Source organism: Cyclospora cayetanensis, unplaced genomic scaffold (assembly GCF_002999335.1).
Source record: "Cyclospora cayetanensis isolate NF1_C8 unplaced genomic scaffold, CcayRef3 CcayRef3_contig_177, whole genome shotgun sequence".
NCBI lineage: Eukaryota > Apicomplexa > Conoidasida > Eucoccidiorida > Eimeriidae > Cyclospora > Cyclospora cayetanensis.
In genome coordinates, this window is record NW_020312122.1 from 57,965 (window position 1) to 83,446 (window position 25,482).

Sequence of the window (25,482 nt, forward strand, 5' to 3'; positions counted from 1 at the left end):
TTCGCGAGAGAGCGCAGAGGCGTTACATCCAAGAAAGAACGTTGGAAGACTGCCTGGAAGCTCGGGTGTATGGACACCCAAAACGCATGACGTAGGAGGTACGGGGCCAGAACACACAACGCATTCGAGAGCAAGCGGCACTCGACAGTGTCTTCCGCACGGCGGAGGGACAGCTTTCACCTAGCACATCGGGAAAAGACAACTCGTCCTTAGTCAGAGCAAACCCTTCGAATTTCAAATTAAGTGTACAACGCCATCGTGTTTAGGTCTGAAGGCTTGCCCTGCAGCGGCGTTTACACCCTGTCGGGTATGTCGTGATGAGACGGCACCACTGGTCCTTGCTACTGCTGCATTGAAGGGAAGCCCACACCTGTGCATTTCATGCCTTATAGCCGACGCATAAAGCCTTTAAACATGCTACAAAACAATTTAAGGGCATAAAAGCCGTGTATCAATATGCCGGATCCTCAGGTCTGAGGGGTGGCCAACGACTGACCTGCGGCACAGACACGAAGGTGGGTGGGGAGTTGCAAAGGAGTCAATAAGCACCTGAAGCAGTAACTGCATGTTTTTGAAACTCTAAATCCTAACTCTTAGAGACTAGGCAGTGCATTTGGGGGCGGGAGGGAGGTGTATTCTGTTGTCTAGACCTTGGGTAGCGAGACATCTAGAACGGACTCAGGTACAGAATTCGAAGCCGAAGTGTATACGCATTCTTCCAGCAACCACGCCACTTAGAATAGCACCATCGGTGCGGCATCGCTCGCACAGCTTCAGGAAAAACGCTTTTCCGGAGGGCAGGGGCATCAAGAGTAGTAACACAGAGCGGCATCAAGGGTGACTCGTATACCACCAGCTTCTGCAACGGTGGTGTGAGACTGCCTTTGGAAAGTCCTTATCCTGCACCTTACTGAGCATGATTCGAGGTTCCAGTAAAGGAGTTTTCTGCGGTGTGGCGATAGCTAGCGGCAGAAGGCGAGGCAAGAGTGTGGCGCCCATCTCAACGAGAGGGGCAGGAAGAGTCGGGCTTCACAATGGGGGAAGGGAGGACACAGGAAAGAAAGCACAAATTTCGCTTCAATAGACGGAGGTTCTGGATCTACTGGCTCTACAGAAGGCGCCTGATGGGCACCACAAAATCCCAACGCTGAATCCTCCCTCTGCGTGCGCGTGCTCTGTTTGCGAGCATACGAATCTGTACAAACACAGTATGCTATAGACACACCAAGAGACACGGACGACTAGCCGTCAATCTGCATCGCGCCGTCAGAGAGAGTGGAGGAAGCACACCACTGCATTCCTGTATTCTTCTACAAAAGCTGGGTGCCGCAGTCCGCACTTTTGCGTAAAGGAGAAGTCTCCACATTCGAGATGCATGGAAACTGTCAAGTACATTCGTTCCGAGAAACTCTACTGGTTGCTCTACGCCATTTTCCCCTCCACCAGTTGGACACCAGTCCGCAACCGAGTGCTGTCTCACTACACGCCTGCTTCCGAACAGACTTGAAGCAAAGTTTTTCTTGTACAGGTGCTTGCTAACCACTGCTATTACGTACAGTTCCAATTCAGCGCGTACGCGGAGAGTCTGAGGCTTGCACTAAGGCTTGGAATAGGCCTACGGAGTAATATTCTCGGAGGTCTTGCTCTCTGTACATGTGCCCACATGCCTCTATGTGCCCACATGCCTCCGCCCCTGACAGTTCAATCTACTCTGCTTTCTCTAAGTGCTGCCTTCAGCGTATACCGATATCTTTGAGCGGTAGAATGCAGCGTAGCCTGCCATGGCTTGCCGCACGAGACGCGTGTTTGGAGTCTTAGAAAGGCTCCGCAGGAGCGTGTCTGCTTAACGCTCTCCTGTAGACCTCTTTGTCGCCTGTTCTCGTCTTGTGAACACACCTACGATTGCGGAAATGAATGCACCGCAACTAGGCGCTGAGGCTTCGCGCTTCGTGCTGACGGCTTCTCTCTTTCTGTGCGTTTGTCTGTGTCAATGTTGCACGGCTCTACAGCAGGGCGGCAAAAGAAGCCCATATCGAGCCAGCTGCCCGAGTGCCATGAACTTCTTTTCGAGAAGATGAGAAAGCAGCTCGTTGCTTCACATGCATTCACGTTTGCTGTGACGGAAAAGCCTTTATCCAAGGGAGGCAGTGCAAGAGACAGGAAGCCAGCTAGCCGAATGGGCGTGCACAGCAGAAGCAAGCAGGAACTGCCAGGCAGACGTCCATGCGCACATCGAGCAGGGAAAGAGACTCTCGTGGATGATGCAAAAGAAGCAGAAGACAGGAAAGGAGCTGGAGCGTGTGGAAACGCTTCAAAAACAGAGATCCATCTACCGCCAAGTCAAAAAAACGCTCCTGAGTTTCGTTAGCAGAAGCTGCAAAGCGCTGGAAATCCGTCATAAAATGCATGCAAGCACGCATGTAAATATCAGGGAGTATCTGTGTAGTGACACTTGAAAGCACACGCCGCTGCCGTTGCTGCTGCTGCCGTTGCTGCTGCTGCCGCCCATGAAGACAAAGGGGTGCAGCAGCGGTATTTAGTGTGTGACTTCCTGCTTTTGCCCGTTAAGAGGAAAGAAGAGAGAAAGCTGTCTCTTCTTTTGTCTGTACTTTGCAACAGCGTGCGTTGCATCAAAGGCACACGGCAGCGCCAACTCAAAGGCTTCCCCAGAGACGGCAAAACACCCCTTCACGGTTAGCACATTGCTGCCGCTGCTGCTGCTAGAGCTGTCTGACGCAGAAAGGATTTCCAGTGTATCTGGAGCGACTGCAGCAGCGAAAACAACCCGAAACTCTGGCACCCCCCCCTCCGAAATGTGCAAACTTAGCGTGTAGTTGGCTGCTGCTGCGGGCTGCAGCTGCGCCTGATGCTCTTGCAACAGCTGCGAAAAGCAGTGCTGCAGCATGGGCTTTGTAGTCGCAAGAGGGTCTGGTTCCTCTTTCTGCGTTTGCTGCTGTAGGCAATCCTTCTCACGCTGCATCTGCCGATGCACTGCTGCATGCGCTGCTGCGGAACTGCTAGCGCTTTCGGTGCTGACAGTTGCTGAAGCCTCTGATCTGCGGAACCGTCTTGTGGTCGTAGCACTTAGAAGTGGTTGGTGCTCCGAATGCTGCTCTTGCTGTTGCAGCTTCTTGTCTAGCACCAATGAATACGGTGCACTTGCATTGCTGCTGCTGGGACTGTTGCTATTGTTGTCGCTGATAGTGCTCACACTGTTTCTATCGTTGTTGCTCATACTGTTGCTATTGTTTTTGCTCATACTGTTGCTACTGTTTCTGCTCATACTGTTGCTACTGTTTCTGCTCATACTGCTGCTATTGTTTCTGCTCATACTGTTGCTATTGTTTTTGCTCATACTGCTGCTATTGTTTCTGCTCATACTGCTGCTGTTGCTGCTTTGCGCCTTCAAGTTCTGCTCCTGCTGCTGTGCCTTGTGTGGGGATTCTGGTGCCTCAGTTTCTCCGCCTATCACTTCGATGAGAGAGGCCCCCTTTGCAGCGGCAGCTGGCTTCCCCTCGAGGTGTTGTTGTTGTTGCCGCAATGCTTGAAGCGGATCGAAGCTCAGCGGTGTCTGATGGTGCTGCTCTTCCTGCTGTTGACGCAACTGCTCCGCCTCCTTGCGTGATGGCAGATGAACACTTACCTCCTGCCTTTGAGACTGAGACTCAGCAGCTGCAGCGGCTGCAAGCGCAGACCCCACCTTAGCAGCAGCAGCAGCAGCAGCTTCTTTAGCAGCAGCAGCAGCAGCAGCTCGTGCAGCAGGAGAGAGACAGGCGACTTGCGGCAAGTGCTCTTGAGGCTGCTTCGATCCCTTGTACAAAAGTTTCGGGAAAGAAAACGTTTCCAGTAGGGGGTTCACCGTTACTGTGCATGCAGCCGCTGCTGCTGCTGCACTCTGCCCAGCTCCTGCTATGCTTTTCGCTGTTGCTCGTGATACCCCCCCCGCGGCATGTACCGAGACAGTGCTACCCCCAGGAAGACGCAGAACCTCATCTATCTGCTGCTGCTGCTGCTGCTGATGCTGATGCTGATGCTCCTGGCGTGCCAACATCTCCTCCAGCGGAAGTAACTGTTGCAAACACAAAGAGCTGAGGAGACACTTGAAACGCGGATTGGCACGGGCCTCCTTCACAGCTGCTGGGTGTACCACTACGTCCACAACTACCCTGCTGCAAGCTGAATTCGCGCTGCTGCCGCTGCTGCTGCTGCTGCTGCTGCTGCTGCTGCCATCGCCCTTGTTATTGCTGCTATTGCTGCTGCTGCTGGTGCTGCTGCTGGTGCTGCTGCTGGTGCTGCTGCTGCCGACCACGGCCAGCAAGGGAGATAAGCGCGAGTTATCTGTACCAGCATTAAGCAGCTCGCTGGACCTGTGGCTGCTCTTTCTGCTGCTGCTGCTACTACTACTACTACTATTGCTGCTATTACTGCTATTGCTGCCATCAAGGCTGGATTCTTTTGGGGGCAGAACCCTCCGACTGCCAATGCTGACAGTAATCTTTGCCGTTTGCCACTCGGCAGCCGTAGCAGGCAGTTTGCTGCTGGTGCGTTGCTCAGGAGGCTTGATATTTGTAGAGCAGCACACATTGATAAAGTAATCCAGCTGCCGCCACACATCCGCAGAGCCCTTGCTGCCGTTGAGGCTGCTGTTTTTGTCTTGTGGCTCGGTAATCACACGAATCAGCTCATGCTGCTGTTGCTGCTGCAACAGATGTATGCGGAGTCTGAAGACAAAGCCAGGCGTTGGGGTAAATGCCGCAAGCTCGGGCGTAACTAGAGCTGCCTCCGCTGCTTCTGCATCTGTCACTGCTGCTTGTGGCGGAGCAGAGGCGCCTGCTGAGTCACCTCGACGCTGTTGGATAGCTGGCTGCTGTTCGATCTGCTGCACCTGCTGCTGCAGCTGCAGCTGCTGCTGAATAAAAGCTCGGTATTGCAGGGGGTCCTGTTGTGCTAGCTCATCGAGAGTCTTCCAGAGAGCAGCAGCTTGCTGATCTAGCGCGTCCAGGCCGAGAGGTAACATCCTGCTGATGCTGTCTTCTCAGCTGGTGCTGCTGACGGGCTCCGTCTCTCGTCTTCGCCACTTGTACTGCTGCCGATGCAAGGGGGTGGTTGCATGCCGCGCGCAGCTGCACTTAATCCCGCCACTGTACAGTCTACAAGGCAAGCCTCAAAATGGAGAGGCGGATAGCCGGAACTCAACACTGCGAAGAAGAAATTCTTTCATGCCTACGCATCATAGAGCCCCTCAGCATCGATGCATAAGTAGGACCCCATGGAGGAAGTCGACAACTTTGAATGCTGAACAAGCCCTCAGCTCTGAAGTGGCACGACTTTGTGGGTTTTCCGTGCACTAGGTACTTTGTTTTGAGGCCTTGTAACCAGGAATGATGTGCAACGCAGTAGTGGTGCTCCCTGCAGATGCTGCCGTCGCGCCCTCTAGAGCAGCAGCAGCAGCAGGCGGTTCGCTGAACAAGCCGGAAGTCCGTTACATTGCAGCAACGCAGTAGGATACACCTAAATCTACGCATAAAGATGCTTCGCACTAGTACTGCGGCACAAGTCCTCGGCTAATGCTGGAATTGCGATGCAGCGACACCATCTCCAGCAGCCGCAATAAAATGGCAGCAGCGCCACGGGCAGCCGAGGCGGCAGCCCCCGAGTCGGCGTAGTGCAGAAATCATGAAAATTGACCTCTCTGTTTCCTTGCACTCATAAAATTAGCCAAGACATAATACTAATCCTCTACGCCGGACACACGTTCATCTTCGGATGATTCCAGACACACGAACTGCAAAAACATGCATGCCATAACCGACTCAATGAAATACGGTCGTCCAGGACGACTCTCTACTCAAGGGGGAGCGAACATAAATGCCTCTTAGAATGCGGTCACGGCCGTAGCACTATGCGCAAACAACGACAACCATCTGCAAATCTGGCGCTTTCCCTGTGTATTGTGCTGGATAAACATGTGGAACCTGTGTGCGCGCCCTGCTAAACGCATGGAAAAGTTAGCATGTTCAGAGAATACGGCCGCTTTATCCAAGTGCCGTCCTGCTCTCCCCTCAGTAAGCCAACAAAGTCACTGGGGGTCTCTGGAACGGCGGATAATAAGAAACGTTCGAACTTCATTACCCGGCCATTGCACCGTACCTAGGGCTCGTCTGTACGGAAGCACTTCTTGTCGGATCTACCCCGTCTAGCAAGACAACCTGATTTGAAGAGACTTCTGCATCATTGCAAAACGCAATATGTTTCGCGCCTTTTCTGTATAACCCCATGACCTTGGCCAAAAGGCAAGGTTAACTAAGCGCAGCTCGCAGTACGCCCTTTCCAGTCCCGACAGTTGCACGGAGGCACTCCCCTGAACGACTGACACACGCATTGTGTATTCTTACAGAACAAGGTACACTTGCCTTCGGAGAACAATATGGGAGCATCCACTGCATACAGTTGAAGGTAAATGCATCGCAAGGAGGAATATATTATCAGAGGTACTCGTAGGCGGCTATCCTTTTTGAAAGCAGCATTGCCCCTATTTCCGGCAGTCCGGAGTGAACGGGATTCTGAGGTGTTCCATCTGGGTTCTTCATAAGAAGACACTCAACAAAAGACGGGCTCAACACAAACCAAATAGAGAGTTAGTGCATCTCGTTTCAAAGAACTCCCGCCTTCCCTTGCCCACGCCTATTAATGTTCCCAGCATGTGGGATAGGGCCAAGTACAAAGCGCGTAGTTGCACCCTCTACGGACTCCGAGCATTCGCAGCTAATTGCATGCACATACCATCTAGCGCAGACGCCCGCAACATTGCTTTTACTCTGTTGACCTAACGCTACTGTGCACCAAATAAGAGATGCAGACAAAAATACCAAGTAGTCAAGCTTCAAATATTTCTTCTTCCATTTCTTCTCCAAGACCACCAGTGTGCTAGAAAATATGCAAGTATCACTTAACCCGGTACACCAAATGTAGGCCGCCCATGGCAGTCTGCGAACAGCTACCCCGGGTCGTCGCTGCATGCCCCTCTTTTGTCTAGTTCCTCTTCTCAAGAGATCGGTAGACGTGAAGATAGCTAGCTTTTCGAGGGTCCTCCACCTGTAGCTGAGTCAGGGCCAAGTGCCTTGCTTACAAGTTGTGCTCAACAGATACGCTCAACGGAGTGCTTATTACAGTGCTACACGCACGAATGCTTGTCTGCTTTCCCCTTAACCAGTCGGCAGGAATAGAGGATAGCACCCTGCTTGCAGAACTGCCACAAAAATACTTAGTGGACTGCAACAGCCGAGGCCAGGCAATCGAAATGATTCGTCACATTCACGCTGTCGAGGTCTGGAAAATCATTGCCTCTTGCGTCTCCAAAGTCTTTCAGTCGAGGAGCGAAAGAGCGAAACGACCTGATGGCAGAAAAGGTGTGCGGCATTGAGGGCTGAGGTTTTAGAAAAAGCTAGGACAGGGCAGTCCAACCTCCCCACAGTAAACAGGGTAATTCCCAGGAAAACTACTTGGCCTGGAGAATGCGAGCGCATGCACATGCTCGGATGTCAGGTGATTTCATAGGATTATGCCACGCGCTATTCATTTAGGGCTCCTTTAGGCGCACATCAGAACCTTGCCGCAGAGGAGTTGCCTTCCGTCACAGACAGTTTTTCACAAATGCTCTGGTTCGTGGCGGATCATTGGAGGGAGAGCATGATCAGTTCCACCAGCGGAGGCTTCTGGCTTTCTGTGCAGAGCTCGTGACAGGCAGTGTGTATGCCAGACAAGCGCCGGCGCAACATACCTCGTCAAGTTGTGCTTTGCCCCAAACTTACCCTTAGAAAGCAGTATACAGCACTCAAAACGGCGGGCTAAGAGTGTGCTCTGCACCTGCTGTAAGGCGTGGCCATGCACTTCCCCAGGGCGGAGTGCAAGATCAAACTCTGCCTCACAGGGAAGGTCAATAGGGGGTCTAGCGATTTCTCCAGAGGAATCCCCTGTGGCGAGCTGGCCTATGCTACTGCCAGCCCGCACGCAGAGCGCTCCCAGCGCTAGACACGAGCCTTAACGGATTTTGGTGCCTCCTGTAGCATGTTGTGGCCGGAAAGTGAGACGCAGTGCTGTTTAGCTAAAGGATCATCTAGGCTGCTTGAGCTCCCGAATGGCAAGTACTTCGCCACTCCGTCGCCGAATGCACGAGTGCGCGCAGATAGCCAGTAGCATTTCATTGAGCACCCATGAGTCTTGTCGACATCCTAAAAGCATGCCGAGCTGTAGGCTGCTTGACAGTAGTATACCTTCAACTACGTCCATTTCTGAAGGCTGCCCTGACTGTTGAACAAAACAGTCTTCGTCTGTATGGAAAAAGCCTCTGCATTGGCTTTTTCTAAGGAGGCCCCCCTTCTCTAAATCGCTCTCGTGCCACTTGCAACTTCACCAAAAACTGAACTCTCCCGTGGCAAATCATGTGCTCATGCATGCATGCGCCCCCAGATACCGCACGTCTACTGCGTAATCGCGGCATCACCCGACAGCAAGTCCCCTGTAGGAGAAGGAGGCCTGAGAATGCCGCTTTTTAAAGCCCCTGCACTCGTTCTCTGACCTTTCACGCGCCGTACATAGACAGCTGCCGCTAGTAGGCAGCAGTCCGCTAAAAAAAGCCGTCTGCAGGAAGGACCCTCCTCACACCGCCATCTGGAGGCCCCCTAAGGCCTCTGCCCTGCTGCTGCTCCTCCCGTTGATGCTGCAAAAAATGGTCCTACCTACTTCGCTTCCCTACAAGGTGCTGCTCTTCCCTTCAGCATTTGGCATACTGCCAAAGACACTGCAGCTGGCTCCTCAATAGAGGTCGACCTGCAGCTGCGTGACAGCAACAGAGTTCAGCTCTTTACGCAGCTGAAATTGTTAGATTCAGGACACCTCCTCGATAGAGGACCTCATGTGCCTCTAGCGCGATGAAAATACTTTTTAAAAATATCATAGGATCTCTCCAAAGGACTCACGCGCACGTTCTGATGCTCCAAATATGAGGGAACCTACCAGCTTCAAATTTACGACTCTGTGAAGCACCGGGTTGTCAGTGAAGCCGGCATGCTCTGCACCCCAAGCGTCTGAACACGTAGACCAGACGCGGCCGTCGTAGTTGATCTTGTTGGACTCAAGTGCAAGCGGCGTCAAGCCTTAGAGGCTTTTCAAGGCTCACAACAACTGCAGCAGCAGCAGCAACTGGCGGGCAGACTAGTGCAAAAAGTTTCCGCGAGTTTTGCAGGATTCGCCAGGAGAGTGTTAGCCGAAGAGGCTGCGGCCGTCGAGGCAACGGCGCGAAGTGCTGCCACTGCAAAGAGAGGCACAGAAAACGCAGGCAGCGGAAGGACGGCCAGCGCCTCTACTTTTTTTGCTGCATGCCGCTCTGTAAACTGCTACTCCTGCTGCTGTTACTCCTCGTACTGGTACTCCTGCTGCTGTTACTCTTGCTACTGCTACTCCTGCTACTGTTACTCTTGCTACTGCTACTACTGCTACTGTTACTCTTGCTGCTGCTGTTACTACTGTACTGCTACTACTGTTACTCTTGCTGCTGCTGTTACTACTGTACTGCTACTACTGCTGCTGTTACTTCTGCTACTGTTACTCCTGCTACTCTTACCACTGCTACTCCTGCTGCTGTTACTCTTGCTACTGCTACTACTGCTACTGTTACTGCTGCTGCTGTTACTACTGTACTGCTACTACTGCTGTTACTTCTGCTATTACTGCTACTACTGCTGCTGTTACCACTGCTACTACTGCTACTTCTGCTGCTGTTACTACTGCTACTACTGCTACTACTGCTACTGCTACTCATGCTACTGCTGTCAATACTGCTACTGCTGTTGCTACTGCTACTACTGCTGGTGTTCGTATTGCTACTACTGCTGCTGTTACTACTGCTACTGCTATTACTGCTGCTGTTACTTCTGCTACTGTTACTACTGCTACTGCTACTACTGCTGCTAAATGTCTGCCCTAAGAGTGCAAGTACATGGTGGCTCCCCAAGCGGTTGTGTCGGTACACTAGGCGCAACTTCTTGGAAGTCGAAGTTGGCGTGGCGCTTCGGCTGGTCGTGTAGGGGCGTTTGCGCTGGAGGTGCTCTGTGTTCTTTCGCCTCAAGTGGCGCGAGACGCACAACTGCCTCCCCAAAAATCGTGTATTCCCGTCCTCCACGAGGTGTCTGTACAGCGCGTCCCGCGAGCGACGATGCAACTAACCGCCGCAGTGGCGGTGTGGCGCAGGCATGGGAGCCTCCCGAGAGAGCGGCAGCAACACCTGGGATGTGCGCTGAAGAGAACGCATTCGGAAGAAATCATAAGCCATAATCATGCATTAAAACGCCCTAGTGCGAGGGTCGAATACCCCTAGGCAGGCGTAGGCGGATCATCATCATGACCGCTGCTGGTGTGGAACCGCAGCGGCTGCGTGGCAGCAGGAGCCCGGAGTCGGCGCAGGTGGTGGAGCGCGTTGTTTTGGCAATCCGTTCTTGTTATTCGCATGCCACGCGAGCATTAATGCTTATTCCACAAGTCCTTTAACGGTTTTAGTGGGAGACAACGGTGCAGACACGAGACCCTCCTCTGAGGCTCGTGGGCAGCGGCAGCGGCGTGCCAGTCCAGCAGCAGGAGCAGCAGCAGCAGCACAGCCAAGAGCACCAACAAGGCCGACAAGGGGAATTTCAGCAGCCTCCAAAAAGGCAGAAACAAGAACCGCAGCCAGCAGCCACAGAAACAGCAAGTGTGGCTGCGCACATGAAACGAGCGACACACACACACCCATGTATACTCCCAGGAGCTGCACTGGTAACATCGCTCCAGGGAGTTTAGCGTGCCCCTATCATTCCTGAATGCCCTCACCGGAGTTTCTCCTCCCGACTGCATCCTCTCGAAGCCTCGCTACGAGTGGCATCGAGGCTTTCTGTCGCGAAAATCAGCTATTCTGCCCTTGCAAGTGTAGTCGCGCTCTTAAGGGCCGTCCCCTGTGGCTTCAGCTACCGCAGATCCCGTGCGGCTGCAGGTTTCCCGCCGCTGCTGCAGAGCGGTATACCGCTGATGCTGCTGCTGCTGCAGCAAGCTGCAGCAGCAGCAGCAACAACAGCGCAACGGCAGCCACTGCAGGAGCAGCTGCGAAGTCGCGCCATCGATGCCCCCCCTACCTCAGGCTTCCTCCAGTGTGTCTTGTTGCGGTGTGAGAGGGGAATACGATGATACAGACGGCTGCAGTCGTAACAGCAGCTGCTGGAGGAGGCGGTGCTGCAGAGGACCCTCCCAGGAGCAGGAGCAGCAGCAGCAGCTTCGGGGGGAAGGAGGAGGAAAAAAGCCGCCCTCCGCGTCTCAGGCTGCCTCGCGATCCTCCCCAGGAAGCCACTGGATAGCCTTCATGACACTCACGGGATTGCTGCTCGCAGCAACAAGTAGCAGCTGTGCAGCAGGTGCTCGGACGCCCTGCAGCAAGAATTTCGCAGCGCTTTCGGTAGCTCCTTCCCTCGGCACGCGCTCACCTCCCCAGGCTTTTCTGAATGCGCGATTCCTCCCAGTCCCTACCGCCGCGTCGGGGTGTCTCTACAGCAGCAGCAGCCCGAGCAGCAGCAGCAGCAGCGCAAGCAGCAGCTCTGCCGTGGTCACCATGGGTTCTGCGATGCACAGAATGCCGCTGCCTCTTAAATTATCTTCAGCATCTTTCCGTTTGCAGCCGCTTGCAGCGCGAGGAAGCAGAAGCTTGCCTACCAGCAGCAGGGAGAGCAGAAGCACACCTACCAGCAGCAGGGAGGGCAGAAGCACACCTACCAGCAGCAGGGAGAGCAGAAACACACCTACCAGCAGCAGGGAGAGCAGAAACACACCTACCAGCAGCAGGGAGAGCAGCGATCTTGACACCACTCTGTGCAGCACGAAGCCCACTACGACTACCACTACCACTACTACTACGACTCTTACCACTAGGGGCAGCAGCGTGGCATCGCGTGTGAAGCACTGGCTGTGGCGAATGCACATTGCTCTCGTTGCGGCTAGCTCCCTGATAATATGGGAGGCTGCGCTTCTCTTGAACGCGGGATATTCCTCGGCTGGAGGCTTTTGTCTGTCAATAATTGCCGGAGGTGCTGCTGTTGCCAGCACCTGCTGCAGCAGCGTCTTTCCTGCGGGAGCAGCCGTATGCGAGAGATTCCACGCTGCAGTAAAGCAGCAGCAGCAGCAGCTCCAGCAAGACAGGGCAGCACGCGCTGCCGCTATCTCTCAGCTCTGGGCAAGAGCAGCTCTCAGTGCGCTCTTCAGTGGGCAGGGGGAACTGCATGCGAGGCTTCGAGGGGGTGCATTTGGATTGCGACTCGGGGAGAGAGGGGAGAGGAGAATCGCCGTATCTTGCCTATCCGAAAAAGCGAGCTTGTGTGTGTTTGTGTGTGTGTGTGTATGGCATGCAGCCGTGGGTTGCTTACGTCCCCGTGTATCGGGGGTAGAAAATGCCTTGTTCGTGAGGAGCCGTCATGGAGGGCCTTGTCTGGTGGTTTGCAATCATTGCGGTTTGATCGACATCCCCCTTACTGGAGGCTTTCTGCCGCTGCAACACATTCGCTTCGTGTCGAAGCAGGAAGTGCTGCGCTGGCCAGTCATAGGTAGGAAGCGGAGCTGAAGGCTGCTGGTGCTGGGTGGGCTGCGAAGATGTGTATGTACACTTGAAGCGCTTTGATTCAGTGAGAGGAGACTGGCGATGCAGCTCTGCGTATATGTCCGCCAACTCCGCTGAGGGTGGCTCCTGAACGCATGTGTACTTGGGGGAAGGGGTAAACTCTTGCCCATCCGCATTCGAACTGGAGGGTTTGAAGGCTTTGCACTCTCAAAAAGGCGCCTCTAGCAGGCATTTCCTCCATATAGATATACATATATACATATACACATATATATATATATATATATATATATATTCATATACTCATATACACTGAAACACGAAAGTGTTGTCGCTTGTGCCTTTCTTCTTCGTGCGCCAAGCCCACCTCCACCTTTGCGTGTCGATCTTCATTGTCTTTTTTTAAAGAGACCTTTTACTGCATACCTGCTTGTTGCGTTCAAAGACTCGCGCACACCAGCCTCCTCTTCGCCTCTCATTCCCTTGCTGCGTCTATCTATTTCCGTTTGCCTCTGTGTCCGTCTGGGTGTCTATCTCTCTGTGTGTGTATCTGTGTGTTTGTCTGTCTGTGTGCTTCTAGCTGCCTGTCTGCCTGTCTGTCTGTGTATCTAGCTGCCTGTCTGCCTGTCTATCTATCTGTGTATCTAGCTGCCTGCCTGTTTGTTTGTCTGTGTATCTAGCTGCCTGTCTGCCTGTCTATCCATCTGTGTGTGTATCTATATATCTCTCTCCCTCTCTGTCCTTTGGTCCTGCCCTTTCCGTTCGACGCTGCGTTTGTGCTGCACCTTGCTGCCTTCGCAGGAGGATCTCTGGTATCTGCTGCAAGCTGAACTATAGTTATGCAGCACTGGCAACACCTTGCTTTTCTTGTGCGTGCGTGTGGTTGCTTGCCCTATCCTCCTCAGGGCGTGCAATGCGCGAAATTGGAGTTGTAGGCTTCGACAGAAACTCAGTGGCGGGAACGGTACGACTTGTTCGGGAGATGTCTCAGGTTGTGAAGGAATACACGCGAGGAGCTTCAACAGAGAGCTCTCAGGCTGGCAGCTTCTCCGGAGAAGTTTCTCCAGGGGAGCAACCGTTCATGCAGCCCTCTGTATGTACTTCGGAGAACCTGCAGAAAAAGACACCCCCAGTGTTTCTCGGATTTCCTGAGGGCAGCAGAGCAAGGGACGGCCGTGTAAAGTCTCCCAAGCTTGGCTTATTCCAAATCGCCAAAAAGGTGAGCAGCCATGCGGAGGGGTAGAGGCGGCAAGATGCGAGGGAGGGAGGAAAGAAGGCATTAAAAGCGGTTACGCTGAACGGATAGAAGAGCGAGGCTGAGCAGACTGGGTAGGGCTGCGAGGCGTAAGGCGGCCGAAGCAGAAGGAGTTCAACGAGAGTTAGAGATGCGCGCAAAAGTGTTATCAAAAGCTTTCATAGAAGCGAAGTATTTATATATGTCTATATGTATATATATGTGTCTATATGTATATATGTGTGTCTATATGTATGTATACGTGTATATGTGTATATATATGTGTCTATATGTATGTATACGTGTCTATATGTATATATATGTGTATATATGTATGTATATGTGTCTATATGTATATATATGTATATATGTATATGAATACATACATACATATATATATGTGTATATGTACGAAATATTGCTGGAACGCGGAGAGAAGGTCTAGCTGGGCGTAGGGGCGTAGGAGAAACTGCGTCACGAATTTGAGAGTCACACAGCCGTACATTTAGGAGTCACCGACGTGGCAAACTCTGTATCCAGAGAAGCAGGGGAGGGTTTGGACAGACACAGCGCAGGGAGGCGCGCGAAGCGGGGGAAGGGGGAGCTTATTTGCCCTGTTCCATATGCGCAAGTAGATGGAAACATGTGTAAGAGCCACTGGCGAGAAAGCAGGCTATAAGGAGGGGGGATCAGCATGGGCTACAAAAGGAGGCCGGCTGCGGCGGAAAGCGCGCTGTCTGTACTGCTCGTTTTGCATTGTTCGGCGAGCTTTTCTTCGGCTTTCGCCGGATGTCGGCAGCTAGTGGGGTTGTTGTCCTGTGTTAGATGTGCATGTTTCTGCAGCTGGGGCTTTTGTTGTTACCAGTTTCCATAGTCGGCGCTCACAAGTTGCAACCCGTGGGAGAGCTTCTCCCCATACCGCTAGACTCTCCCGTAGAGCTTCACATCCATCCCTCCGTAGACCCCCGCTTCAAGACAGTGGTGCGTGTACATCGCTCTCGCCGTTGCCGCCGTGGCAAGGAGCTGCCTCAGCCTCTGCGCCTCTGCAGGAGGCGTTCTGTGGGGTATGGCCTCTTAGTGGAGTCATGCGCACGGGCATCAGCGTCCGCTGCGAATGCATTTGCTGCAGGAGGAAGCGGCGCGAGAAACGTGGGAGGCGATAATTCGTGGCCTTCCCGCAGAGCAAAGGCCCCTAGGCCGCATCCAAATCTGAGGGTTCCAAACGACAAATAGAGCAAGAGAAGTATGTCGATGCGGCAGCAGGAGCTGTATGTGATGCGCCTGCTCCTCTTGCCTCTGTACTGCAGTGTGTCTGTTGCTGCTGCAGAGGCAGGAACTGTTGACAGAAAGACAGACACAGACAGAGTAAGGGAGACGTCTGGTTACATTTGCTTGACTATTCGCCGGTGTCTCGCCTGTCATTTTCTTGGCCTGGGGATATGTTGCTCTCTCCTCAAAGCCTTTTACCAGAAATAAGGAATTTCCGTCCACCATCTGTTTCCGCCTTGATCCCCTGTAGTAGCAAGCAAGCACACCGCTAGTTGCAAAAAGAGGGATGCGGGGGAGGGGTGTCTGAAACATGGGGGCACGAGGATTCAGGGGGCTATGAAAGGGGGAAGGCTTACAGCGACACTGGCATGCAAAGCCAGAGAGATACGGAAAAGCGAACAAAGGACTAACGAGCAGTCACCTTCTTTCTTCCCACCATTCATCGCCCCTAAGCCCCCCACTTGGCTCCCCAAAGCCTTCAGCGCCTACTTGCTCCATGCCATTCGTTGTATGAAACGACCATGCATCTTCCCGTTGTGCGCGCTCTCTCTCTCTTACTCTCTCCACACACACACATACACACACATGCACGCACCATTATAAACTCGAAATCAACTTTAATTAGTGGACAAGTGTCTAGCCAGGCGGGAGGGCCTATTTGGCCGCTGTGAGGGAAGGATTGCTGCGTGGCGTGGCCTTCCTTCTTGTGTCAACACGGAGTCTCTGGTGCGTTTTTTGCACTGTTCCCCCGCGCTGCAACAGAAAGAGGTCGTAACCTATCAGTCAGAGAAAATTATAGAACGTGCGCGAGTCAAGGAGCGAAAATTTCATTTTTGCATCTCGGAAACTTGTTAGAAAGACAAATGAGGCAACTTCTCACCTTCAGGAACCGAGAGGCAGGAAGAAATTCATGAATAAGTCGGCTCACTGCCGCAAATGTAAATAAAGCCATCCAGTCTAGACACATTGTGTTAATAATTATGTGAACCAGAGCTTAGTGCCCCTCTTTCGCTCGTTGAGTCAGGCATACATGATTCCACTGGCCTGAATACACACCCACGCCAAACCTCCCGCAAGCAAGTGTCACTAAGCAAGCCGAAAGCCTTCTATGCAGCCGCGGCACCTGCATAAAGGAGACCATAGAACCCAAGCCATTCATCGTCCTCCTCATTCACAGCTAGTTATCTTACTGAGATATGTTGCCTCGTGTCTCCCCATTGCAGTCTAGCAAGGAGGCAACCAGTAGCGGTGGCCGTCTGCGGCGCCGTGCCTTAGCCCTTGCTGCCAATCACCCCCTAATAAGAAGCATTTAAGGCCAATTAGTCCCTTTTGCGTCCACCAAGCAACAATGTGTCTGAATAGGTGCGTGGACACGTGCCTCGCTAGGCCCTTCAACAGGTGGTTGCGTAGGGAGCAAAGTTGGGAGCTGCCTACGCCCTCCCAGTTACCTCAAAGCCTCATTCTCTCGAGTCCTCCTTTTCGACTCGTCATTAAAACATTTTTGCGCCCCCACCCCAATTTCACCCACAGATTATCAGGTAATCCTTCAGAAGAACTGCGGCTTCCCTTCGCCTCTGTCCACTGAGTCGCGTCATGAAGGCAGCGAGCAACGCATCTCTAGGGTGTACGAGGGTTTCTGCACCCTTCGGTCACTCTAAGCATTCAGTCACACTCAGTCGCGCACAGAAAAATGCTTCAGTGTTGCACAGTGTTGCAAGCTAAGCTAAACAATACACATTCTTGTGCACTTCGTTTCATAAAACTACGAATTAGTTTTGAGCTGGCTACTTGGTTTGTGGCTTTGTGTCTCTTCCTAATTATGGAGAACTGGTCGTTTGATACATTGAAATGCAAAGCTGTGTTCGCATGCGCTAGATACTACGTGTAGCTAGCTGAAATGTTCGGAGTGCTAGAGGGGTGCAGCTACGCGAGCACAAGCTGGCCTTCTTTTCTCACAACGGAAACCCTCAGGCGCGGGCACAAAAAAGAGCCGAAGGTTTTTTTTCGGAAAATACTCGATAGCTTTCTAGTAACTTTATACTTATTTGGAGTTGAGTGTCTACGTACAAAGACTATAAAAGGCCTTACACACAGCCCGGGTTCGTCCCTATCTGATCAAGCTCTTCTCTCCTAAAATATACACCGACCGAGCCAACCAGCCAGCTTCTAATCAAATAGACCACCAGCGAATTCGGTAGTGCTCAGGTGTAGCCTGGGAATGCACCCTTCCCAAGTGACCCTCGCACGGCAACGTTGGGGGAGGTCGCAGTTCCTCTCCTCACAGCCTCCAAAATGCAGTCTTAATACGCTTCAAGAATGTGTGCTGCAGTCAAACTGAGAAGGTCTCCTCCAAGAAAGAGGGATAGACAGACGGGGAGAACGCCTCTCCCCCCACACTTAGACCATGCATTCACACAGATTCAGCCGTTAGGGCAGAGGGAGTCTACTAGTAGCTGAAGCATGTATATTTAGCCGAGTGCCTACGTTAATTTAGATTGGATATGATTTTATGGGATGTATCGCTTAGAGTGGCCAGTAGGCCCGTTGCTACTATACTTAGGAAAGTGGCCATTCGAAACGCACCGCCTTGATTCAGACTTCGTCGACGAGATGAATTCCTCTAAAGCCTATACTAATAAGGGCCTGAAGTGTAGCTTTTAATAGGGCAACTGAAGTGTAGCCTTCATCCTGAGGGAACAGCAGCGTAAGGGCTCAACACGTGCCGCCGACTGACCAGATCTTGGTGGTTCATATCGTACAGATCCCTTGATCCTAAGGCCAGCACCCCAGAGCTCTCCTAACAAATCCTTTATTACTCTCATGTAAACCTAGATTACACCTTGGAACCCAAATCCTGATTGTCAATACCACCCATTACGGCCGACTTTCTACCTTGCGACTTTGCGCAGCGCGCTTCTTCCCATCCTCAGGAGGCAGCTCCCCTGCGATCGCAACACTATTCTTTCCCCATTCTAATTCCATTAGGGCTTTCTGAGGCCCTGGTTGCCAAATCCCTGTATTTGTAGCCCTCTCTGAGCCTCACATGCGCCTTGACAACCCCCTCTGGAAGCACCCGTGAAGCGTGCAACGACGCCGCCAGCGTGGTTCCGGTGTACGTACATACACCTCCTCAGTGGCCATGGCGGCATTTGCGGAACTCGCGCTTTGCCCCGAACTGGTGGCTGCCACGGAGGAGGAAGGCTGGATTCTTCCAACCGCGATCCAGGCAGATGCCATCCCGCTCATCTTAGGAGTAAATTGAACCACACATCGACTGCACACAGGGGGAGAGGCTTGCTTTTCAAGCTCGCCTTGAGCTGTTACGCCGATCGTCAGGGAGTACCAAGCACTTGGGCTTCACGCCAAGACCGATTTTCGCAGAACCGTTGATACTAGAGCTGCTGTGGGGGCGTAGCGTGTGCTTTTTAGAGACAGCAATTAACGCCAGCAGCCGTTTCTAGTTCGTATTTCGCGGTTTCCCGCTGCCTTCCTGCGGAGAAGGCGAGCGACGGGGGCCCCATATAGGGGGCCCCTTCTGGCTCTTTGGGAGTCTTGCACCGATTTCAGTCTCTGTGCCTCTCCTACGTCTTCGCCTTTTGCTTTTGTGCGCCTTTAGGGGGGGGATATCTGCGCCGCGGCAGAGACAGGCAGCGGCAAGACTGCCGCCTTCGTGCTTCCCTCCTTGCAGCTGGTGCATGAAGCCCTAAGAGGGGTGGCCGTTACCCCCGGGGAAATCCCAGACCAGCCTACAGCTGCGAAAGGTAAGCAGTGTCTCCTCCTGGCTGGGGGTGTCGAGCAAAGACACTGTCTCGACCTTCGAATTCTCGTGCAGCTGCACACGCAGACGGTGCTGTGAGGCGCGTCAGTGTGCTGCATGAAAGCGAAATGCGTAATTCCTAGGCTTGGAGAAAAAGGGGGAAAAATCTCGTGAGATGCGGGCTGCTGCATGCATGCGCTTCAGGACAGGCAGACTGGCGAACCGACGGCAGAGATCGCGATGTGCAAGTTATCTGGTCCTTGCAGCCACCAGGGGCGGCAGGAAGTCAAGAGGGGGCCTCTCCAGTACACCTGCTATGTGCAGATACCGACAACTGGCGAGGTTTCAGAGCTCCCGCAGACATTGCCAGAGGCCTCTATGGGGTGAGTAACCATGAGTGGGGGAAGCCTCATGCGCTAGCCATGCAGCAGCAGCGGCAGCAGTATTCACAGTCGCACAATTTTGTGTTTGCCACGAAAGCAGCCTTGGTTGCGCGGCGGCACGAAATGCAGTCGGGGCAGTGCGTTTGTGCTCAGTTTGAAGTGTATGTACACCGCGGGCTGGTGCGCGTGGGCTTCGGCGCGAAGGCCAAGTCGAGGGTCTTGGGTATGGATGTCTACTCTTTCGGTTTTGGGAGTACAGGAAAAAAGAGTTGGAACGGGCAAGTGCTACCTTGATGCTGCGCCTTTTGCGCTAATCTGAAAAAACAATGCAGACTCTGGCAGGGGGTTTTATTGCACTTCTGTTGGCCACCTCATGATCGGCGGAGAAGGGGTTCCGGGGTGCCTCTGCCGCTGTGCGAGGCAAAAGTCTCTCTGAGATGCAGCGCTGGATCGAGGGCCTTGCAGAGAGACTGATGCTGCTGCTTGCGCGGTAGAATGTCGAGCGATTTGCATGCAGGAAGTTTCTTGACTACGGGCACGCCTTCGGATCAGAAGACACAGTGGGCTGCGTTCTAGACCGCGACAAGAATACGGTTTCTTTTGCCGTGAATGGGAAGCCCCTTGGCGTTGCCTTCCAGCTGCCAGACATGTTGGCAGGCACACCCCTGCAGCCGGGAGTTTGTGGCAAAGGCTTTGAGGTCAATTTCTTGTTAACTCTTGACAGCTGTTTCCACAAAAGTCTCCTCGCCTCAAAATGCACAGAGCTCGGCAAAAAGCGCGGTCTCCTTCTGGGAGTATCGACGCGGAGCACGTTTTACACGTTGCTGAGTGGCTTTTGGTATGGATTTTATTTATATATATACATATATGAATGAATGTATATGCATGTACATATATATACATGAATGTATATATATATATGTATATGAATGTACATATATATAAATATATGTATATATATACATATATATATATATCTATGCATGTACATATATATATATATATGAGTGTATTTCTGCGCAGGTCGAGGTTCGGTTTGCCAACTTTCGTTACCCCCTTGAGGGGGTGAAACCGATAGGCGAGCTGAAGCCTAGCGATTCTCTGCCTGCTTCAAACTGTGGATCAGCGCTTGGAAGCAACAAAAGAGCCATTGGCAGCCTACAAGGGGCCGGCCCTCTGTGTCTGAGCATCGCCCCCACCCGCGATCTCGTCAATCAAACCTTCAGCTGCTACAAACAATTCGGTGCGTCTCAGCTGTTGCTGTAGCTAGCCGATTTCTCCGGCCTGTGGGTGTGGCTTATTTGGGGGGGTCATAGCGCTGCTAGAGGTGGTGCTGCTGCTGTTCCTGCTGCTGCTGCTGCTGCTGCTGCTGCTGCTTCCGATAGTGGTGCTGCTGCTGCTGCTGCTGCTGCTCTTGCGGAAACCTTGTAGGCGGGGCATAGATGTTGGGTGTCTGCGGAGGTTCCCCTGGCGCATGTGTATGCGCTTGCCCCCAGCCTACGAGTGAGAGTGTCTCGAGCTTAGCGATATGTAGGTAATGAGGTGCGTGTGGTCGTGTGTTTATGATTTATTGGGGGGGAATGTGCTTGCTTCGCAGGCAGGCTGCTTGATAGGCCTCGTCTCCGCATCGAGTCGGCGGTTGGAGGAGGCGCAGGGGCCTCTGCGTCGCATAGATCCAATTTTTCAAATGTGCGCAGTCTGGTTCGGACAGAGTTTTGAGAATTTTACTTGAGTTGGGGATGACAGGTTTAGAGTCCACGAAGTACAGGACGTTATTGGGGAGGCTGTAGTCTTCCTCAAGAAGCAGGTGCACGGATTTCGTTTCCAGCGCCGTAGCTGCACAGCATGGATACCTTGTTTGTTGGAAACGAATTCTTGCTCGCAGCAGAGTCTTATCACGAGCCGCTTGCGGCGTTGGCGATATCGGCGAGTTCTTTGCGCAGGTAGACATCCTTGTTGGCACTCTCGACAAGACGTTGGACTTGGTGAAGCGGCGAGTGCTGCCGCTTAGCCGCTTGCAAATGCTGATCATCGATGAGGCGGATGACGTGGTCAAGGACCAGGGCACTAAGAAGCTGCTTGAGTAAGGCGGAGGTATCGCGAGGCGATGGCATCGCGATTCGAGCTTGCATGTATTTTAGCCTTTGTGGCGAGGCTGTGGCACATAGCGCAGGGTGGGTGGGGTTTCGGTTGGCGTGGGAAAGCCTTGCATGATGCGTTTTCACAAGGGCTGCTGCACCCCCTGTGCATCCGTCTTCCTTCCTTTCAGCGAAGTCATGCGAATTCCGTTTTGCGCATGCAGTCCCTCTGCAGTGCAAGGGAGAGGGAACTGGATGGCTGGACGGAAATGTGTACATGCCTATTCATGGGGAGGGGGGAGGAGAGAGGGCCTCCTTCTGGGTGCGGTGTAGACATGGGTGGCATGCATGTGGCAGGCGTTGGAGGGTGCTGCTGTGCTGCTGTCGCTTCAACAGGCTGCAACAGCTGGGCACAGAGGCTGGAGGGCAACGCCTCCAGACTCTATTTTTCTCTGCTACATTGCATACAGAGGCAGCTCTTTCAGCGATTCGCCAAGTGGCACCACGTGCATGTTGGGTTGACCTCAAGGGTACTGCGGTGCTGCCGGACACGGCCCATGTTGTTGTCTATACACTCGACCCCAAGCAGGTGATCCCGCGTTCTTGCATGCATGCATGCCTGATTGCCTGATTGCATGCCTGATTGCATGCCTGATTGCCTGATTGCCTGATTGCATGCCTGATTGCATGCCTGATTGCGTGCATCCTTGCATACAGTGGAGGGAGTGAGGGGGCGCGAAGGAAGGGAGGGGGGTGATGGTGGTGGGGTTGCTAATGCTGCTGATGCTGCCGCTGTGTGCATGCATGCATACATGCATACATACATGCATACATAAATACATACATACATGCATGCACACATAAATACATACATACATGCATACATGCATAAATACATGCATACATAAATACATGCATGCATACATACATGCTGTGGTCACGGGTGAGCGCTGGTCGTGCTGCTTCAGGGATTGCAGTGCGATCTACCCTTGGACGGTTCTATGGGCCCCCCTGAGATTGACGGTGTTCACATTGGGCAGGTTGCTTCAGCGGCAGGAGCAGCAGCGACAGCAGCCGCAGCAGGAAAATCAGTGACAGGCGAAAGTCCAGACTTCCTTTCCTGCAGAACCAAGCTCCTTAAGCCACAGGTGGGGTTGTTGGTTTTTGCAAAAAATTCGTGCTGAAAGCCTCTGGGGGCCCTCTGTTGCGATCACATCATCCGTAGGCACTCGTGCTGCTGCTGGAGGGCATCGGATCTACCCAAGCTTGGGGAGCAAAGTTTGCGTTCAAGAGCTTTTGACGCGTTTTTTTTCCAGGTTGCTGTGACGATAGCGGATGCGCTCAAGATGGATTCTTGTATGCTCATCTGCCGGACAAATCAGGACTGCGATTTGCTAGAAAAATATCTTCTCAAGCTCGGCGGAGGCAGGAAGTTCTCAGGCAGGCGCAGCTAGCTACCCACCACCCATGGCTCGCTTACGCTTCCTCCGCCCTCTTCCTTGACCTCAACCCATAACGCATCTTCTTCTTCTTTGGCGCCTCTCAGTGCAGTATTTCCTTCTTGCATGCACTCCAAACCAGACGGGTTCCCCCTTCCCCCGCCCATCGAGCCACGCCGTCGCAGCGAACTCTGCGTTTCGATTGCCAGCAAAATCAGGACAGACAGATACATATATACCTACATATATACATACATATATTCATATATATACCTACATATATACGTACATACATGCATACGTATATATATATATATGTGCATACAAACTTATATACATGCGTCCAGACATACGTAAATACCTACATATATGCATGCACCTACCTACATCCATACATGCATACACACTTATATACACACATATATCTATATATGTGTGTATATACACGTACATACATACATATGTCAATTATCTACACACCCAACTTGCTATTTCTGCGTTTCTTGTGTCTTGTGTGTTTTAAGGTAAAATGGAATCAGGAAAAGAGAATCCCTACGCCTGTGTAGTTGTTGCGGGGATGCGATCCAATCAAGAACGCCAAGCCAATCTCGAGGTGCCTGCTTGCTTGCTTCTCTGCTGCTTCTGTGTGCCTTCGTTATGCCGCCTTTCTCTTTATGTATGCCGCAGCCGCATGCACAAGTGCAGGCACGTTCAACATTGGGGCTTCTGCGCCCTGAAACAGCATGCAGGGTGCAAGCCAAAAAGTGTGGAGTGTGTCTCTCTAGCGGGCTTTGTGTGTATACGCAGCACTTCAAGGCGGGAGATGCGCGATTCCTCATCTGCACAGACGTTGCCGCCAGGGGTATCGACATCAAAGTATGTAGCGCAGTACACTAAGGAAGACCTACGTTCGGGCCGGCATGCTTTTTCGCCTTGTCATGCGTAATTTTGCTGCCTCCCATGCCTCCTCCCTCTTCTTACCCGCATACTCATGTGTCTCACCACAACCGGGAGAATCTTGACCGTAAACTCTAAATACATATAGATACATAATCTTTACGCACGCGTGTGTGTGTATGCATACATATATATATGCATATATATATATGTATATGCCCATCTATGCACATGTGAATCTAGATGCACGTGCAAGTATAGGCTGTACAAATATATGGATTTACGTGTGTACTTCTGTGCCTATGTATATGCATACATCACATACATATATATACATATATATACACATACACTCATGCATGCATACATGTATATACACATATATATATATATATATACGTATGATATGAAATGATGGTGCATGTGTATGAATACATACATATCTATATATACATGTATGCTCATAAGGATATTCATGAATAAAACTCTGAAAATGCTCTGAGGCGGCTGCAGAATCTGCCTTTCCTGATAATGCTGACGCTTCCGGACTCTCCAGAGCAATTCTTTCATCGCGTAGGCCGCGTAGGACGTGCCGAATGTATGGGGCTTGCTATTTGCATTGTCTCAACAGAACGAGAACGGGTTTGGTAAGTTACTAGTAGAAGCACACGCCCCTCCCTATACTTATCTGCATGCGCACTGGACGCCTACTCTGTTGTTCGTACCGCACAGGGAGGCGAGGCAAGCGCTGCCACCACAGCACCTGCAGTGTATGTGTGGATTAGCACCTCTCCAAGAGCGCACACTAAGGAATGCAAAAGGCTTCCACACGGCATGAATTAATCGTTGCTCACTGACTCGGCCTTTCGCTGGATGCGCGATTTTAGACGCGGCCTTTTCAGGTGGTGGCATGGGTATCATCATGGGTCGTATCGGTGTGCATGTGTTGTATGTAGGTGTGTGTATGTGTTGTATCCGTATGCATGTGTTGTATCGGTATGCATGTGTTGTATGTATGTGTGTGTATGTGTTGCATCGATATGCATGTGTTGTATCGATATGCATATGTTGTATCGGTATGAATGTGTTGTATGTATGTGTGTGTATGTGTTGTATGTATGTGTGTGTATGTGTTGCATCGGTATGCATGTGTTGTATTGATATGCATGTGTTGTATGTATGTGTGTGTATGTATGTGTATGTATGTGTTTTGGAATTTCCTCTAGGTATCATTCATGCCCGGACAGAGGGCGCGGCTGTTCAGACCGAAGGCTTGCGCAAGAGGTCCAGCACAGCAGACGCTGACGCTTAGCGAGAGCCTTCAGTCTAGTGTATATACATATATACATAAATATATAGTTTACCTCGGGCTAGGAAGAAAGAATTGGTGTCATGCAAGCTGAGATCGGCGACATCGCCCTCCTGCATGCGTGCGATCTAGGGGCCTTCCTGACTAAAGAACAACTTTCTGCGGCTTTAGTGTGTGGTGCTGTATGTGTAGGGGGGATGCACACTTTGGTACGATGAGCCTCAAATCCTCTCAGGTAAGCCGTTTGAAATTTTGAGAAGGGGCTCTTCGGCTCGCCACTCAAATCAGTGCGCGGCAAGCTCCTTCCACTTGCCTGCCTCACATTCTAAAGTGTTGCGATTGTGCTTATATCTGCAGAGATTCAGCAGAAAGTTGGCCGTGATTTACCCACTCTACACCCAAAGTTCTTCCATTCTCCTGGTTTGTCTTTTTGATCCTTTAGCGCGTAAAATTAAAAACACGGTGTCTCAGCTCTCCGTAGGTGC

General features: G+C 52.1%; 3 protein-coding genes across 3 annotated transcripts; 2 read left to right on the top strand and 1 right to left on the bottom strand.

The window, feature by feature from the left end:
• Positions 1–2,536: 2,536 nt before the first annotated feature.
• Positions 2,537–5,017, bottom strand: LOC34622480 (serine-rich adhesin for platelets). The gene is made up of 2 exons (XM_026337326.1): positions 3,431–5,017; positions 2,537–3,118 (listed from the first exon to the last, which is right to left on the bottom strand). Exons 1-2 carry the CDS (start codon positions 5,015–5,017, stop codon positions 2,537–2,539), a joined length of 2,169 nt encoding a protein of 722 aa, XP_026193111.1.
• Positions 5,018–11,827: 6,810 nt separating this feature from the next.
• Positions 11,828–15,078, top strand: LOC34622477 (1-acyl-sn-glycerol-3-phosphate acyltransferase CHLREDRAFT_174358; the record flags this gene model as incomplete). Its single annotated transcript, XM_026337318.1, has 6 exons — positions 11,828–12,266; positions 12,426–12,617; positions 13,537–13,646; positions 13,740–13,850; positions 14,709–14,846; positions 14,995–15,078. Coding segments are annotated over 6 exons (1,074 nt in total), but the record flags the coding sequence as incomplete, so codon positions are not given.
• Positions 15,079–18,273: 3,195 nt separating this feature from the next.
• On the top strand, positions 18,274–25,232 carry LOC34622476 (ATP-dependent RNA helicase DDX1; the record flags this gene model as incomplete). The annotated part of the gene is made up of 16 exons (XM_026337328.1): positions 18,274–18,387; positions 18,751–18,895; positions 19,096–19,274; positions 19,428–19,552; positions 19,792–19,972; positions 20,298–20,517; positions 20,872–20,963; positions 21,218–21,357; positions 21,749–21,941; positions 22,321–22,392; positions 22,669–22,792; positions 23,316–23,404; positions 23,599–23,667; positions 24,202–24,335; positions 24,915–24,972; positions 25,190–25,232. Coding segments are annotated over exons 1-16 (1,978 nt in total), but the record flags the coding sequence as incomplete, so codon positions are not given.
• Positions 25,233–25,482: the final 250 nt, after the last annotated feature.

Coding starts and splice junctions, on each gene's coding strand:
- LOC34622480 (XM_026337326.1), bottom strand. CDS start 5,017: ATGTTACCTCTCGGCCTGGACGCGCTAGATCAGCAAGCTGCTGCTCTC. Junction 3,119..3,430: donor CACCAGAATCCCCACACAAG/GCACAGCAGCAG, acceptor AAGCTGCAACAG/CAAGAGCAGCATTCGGAGCA.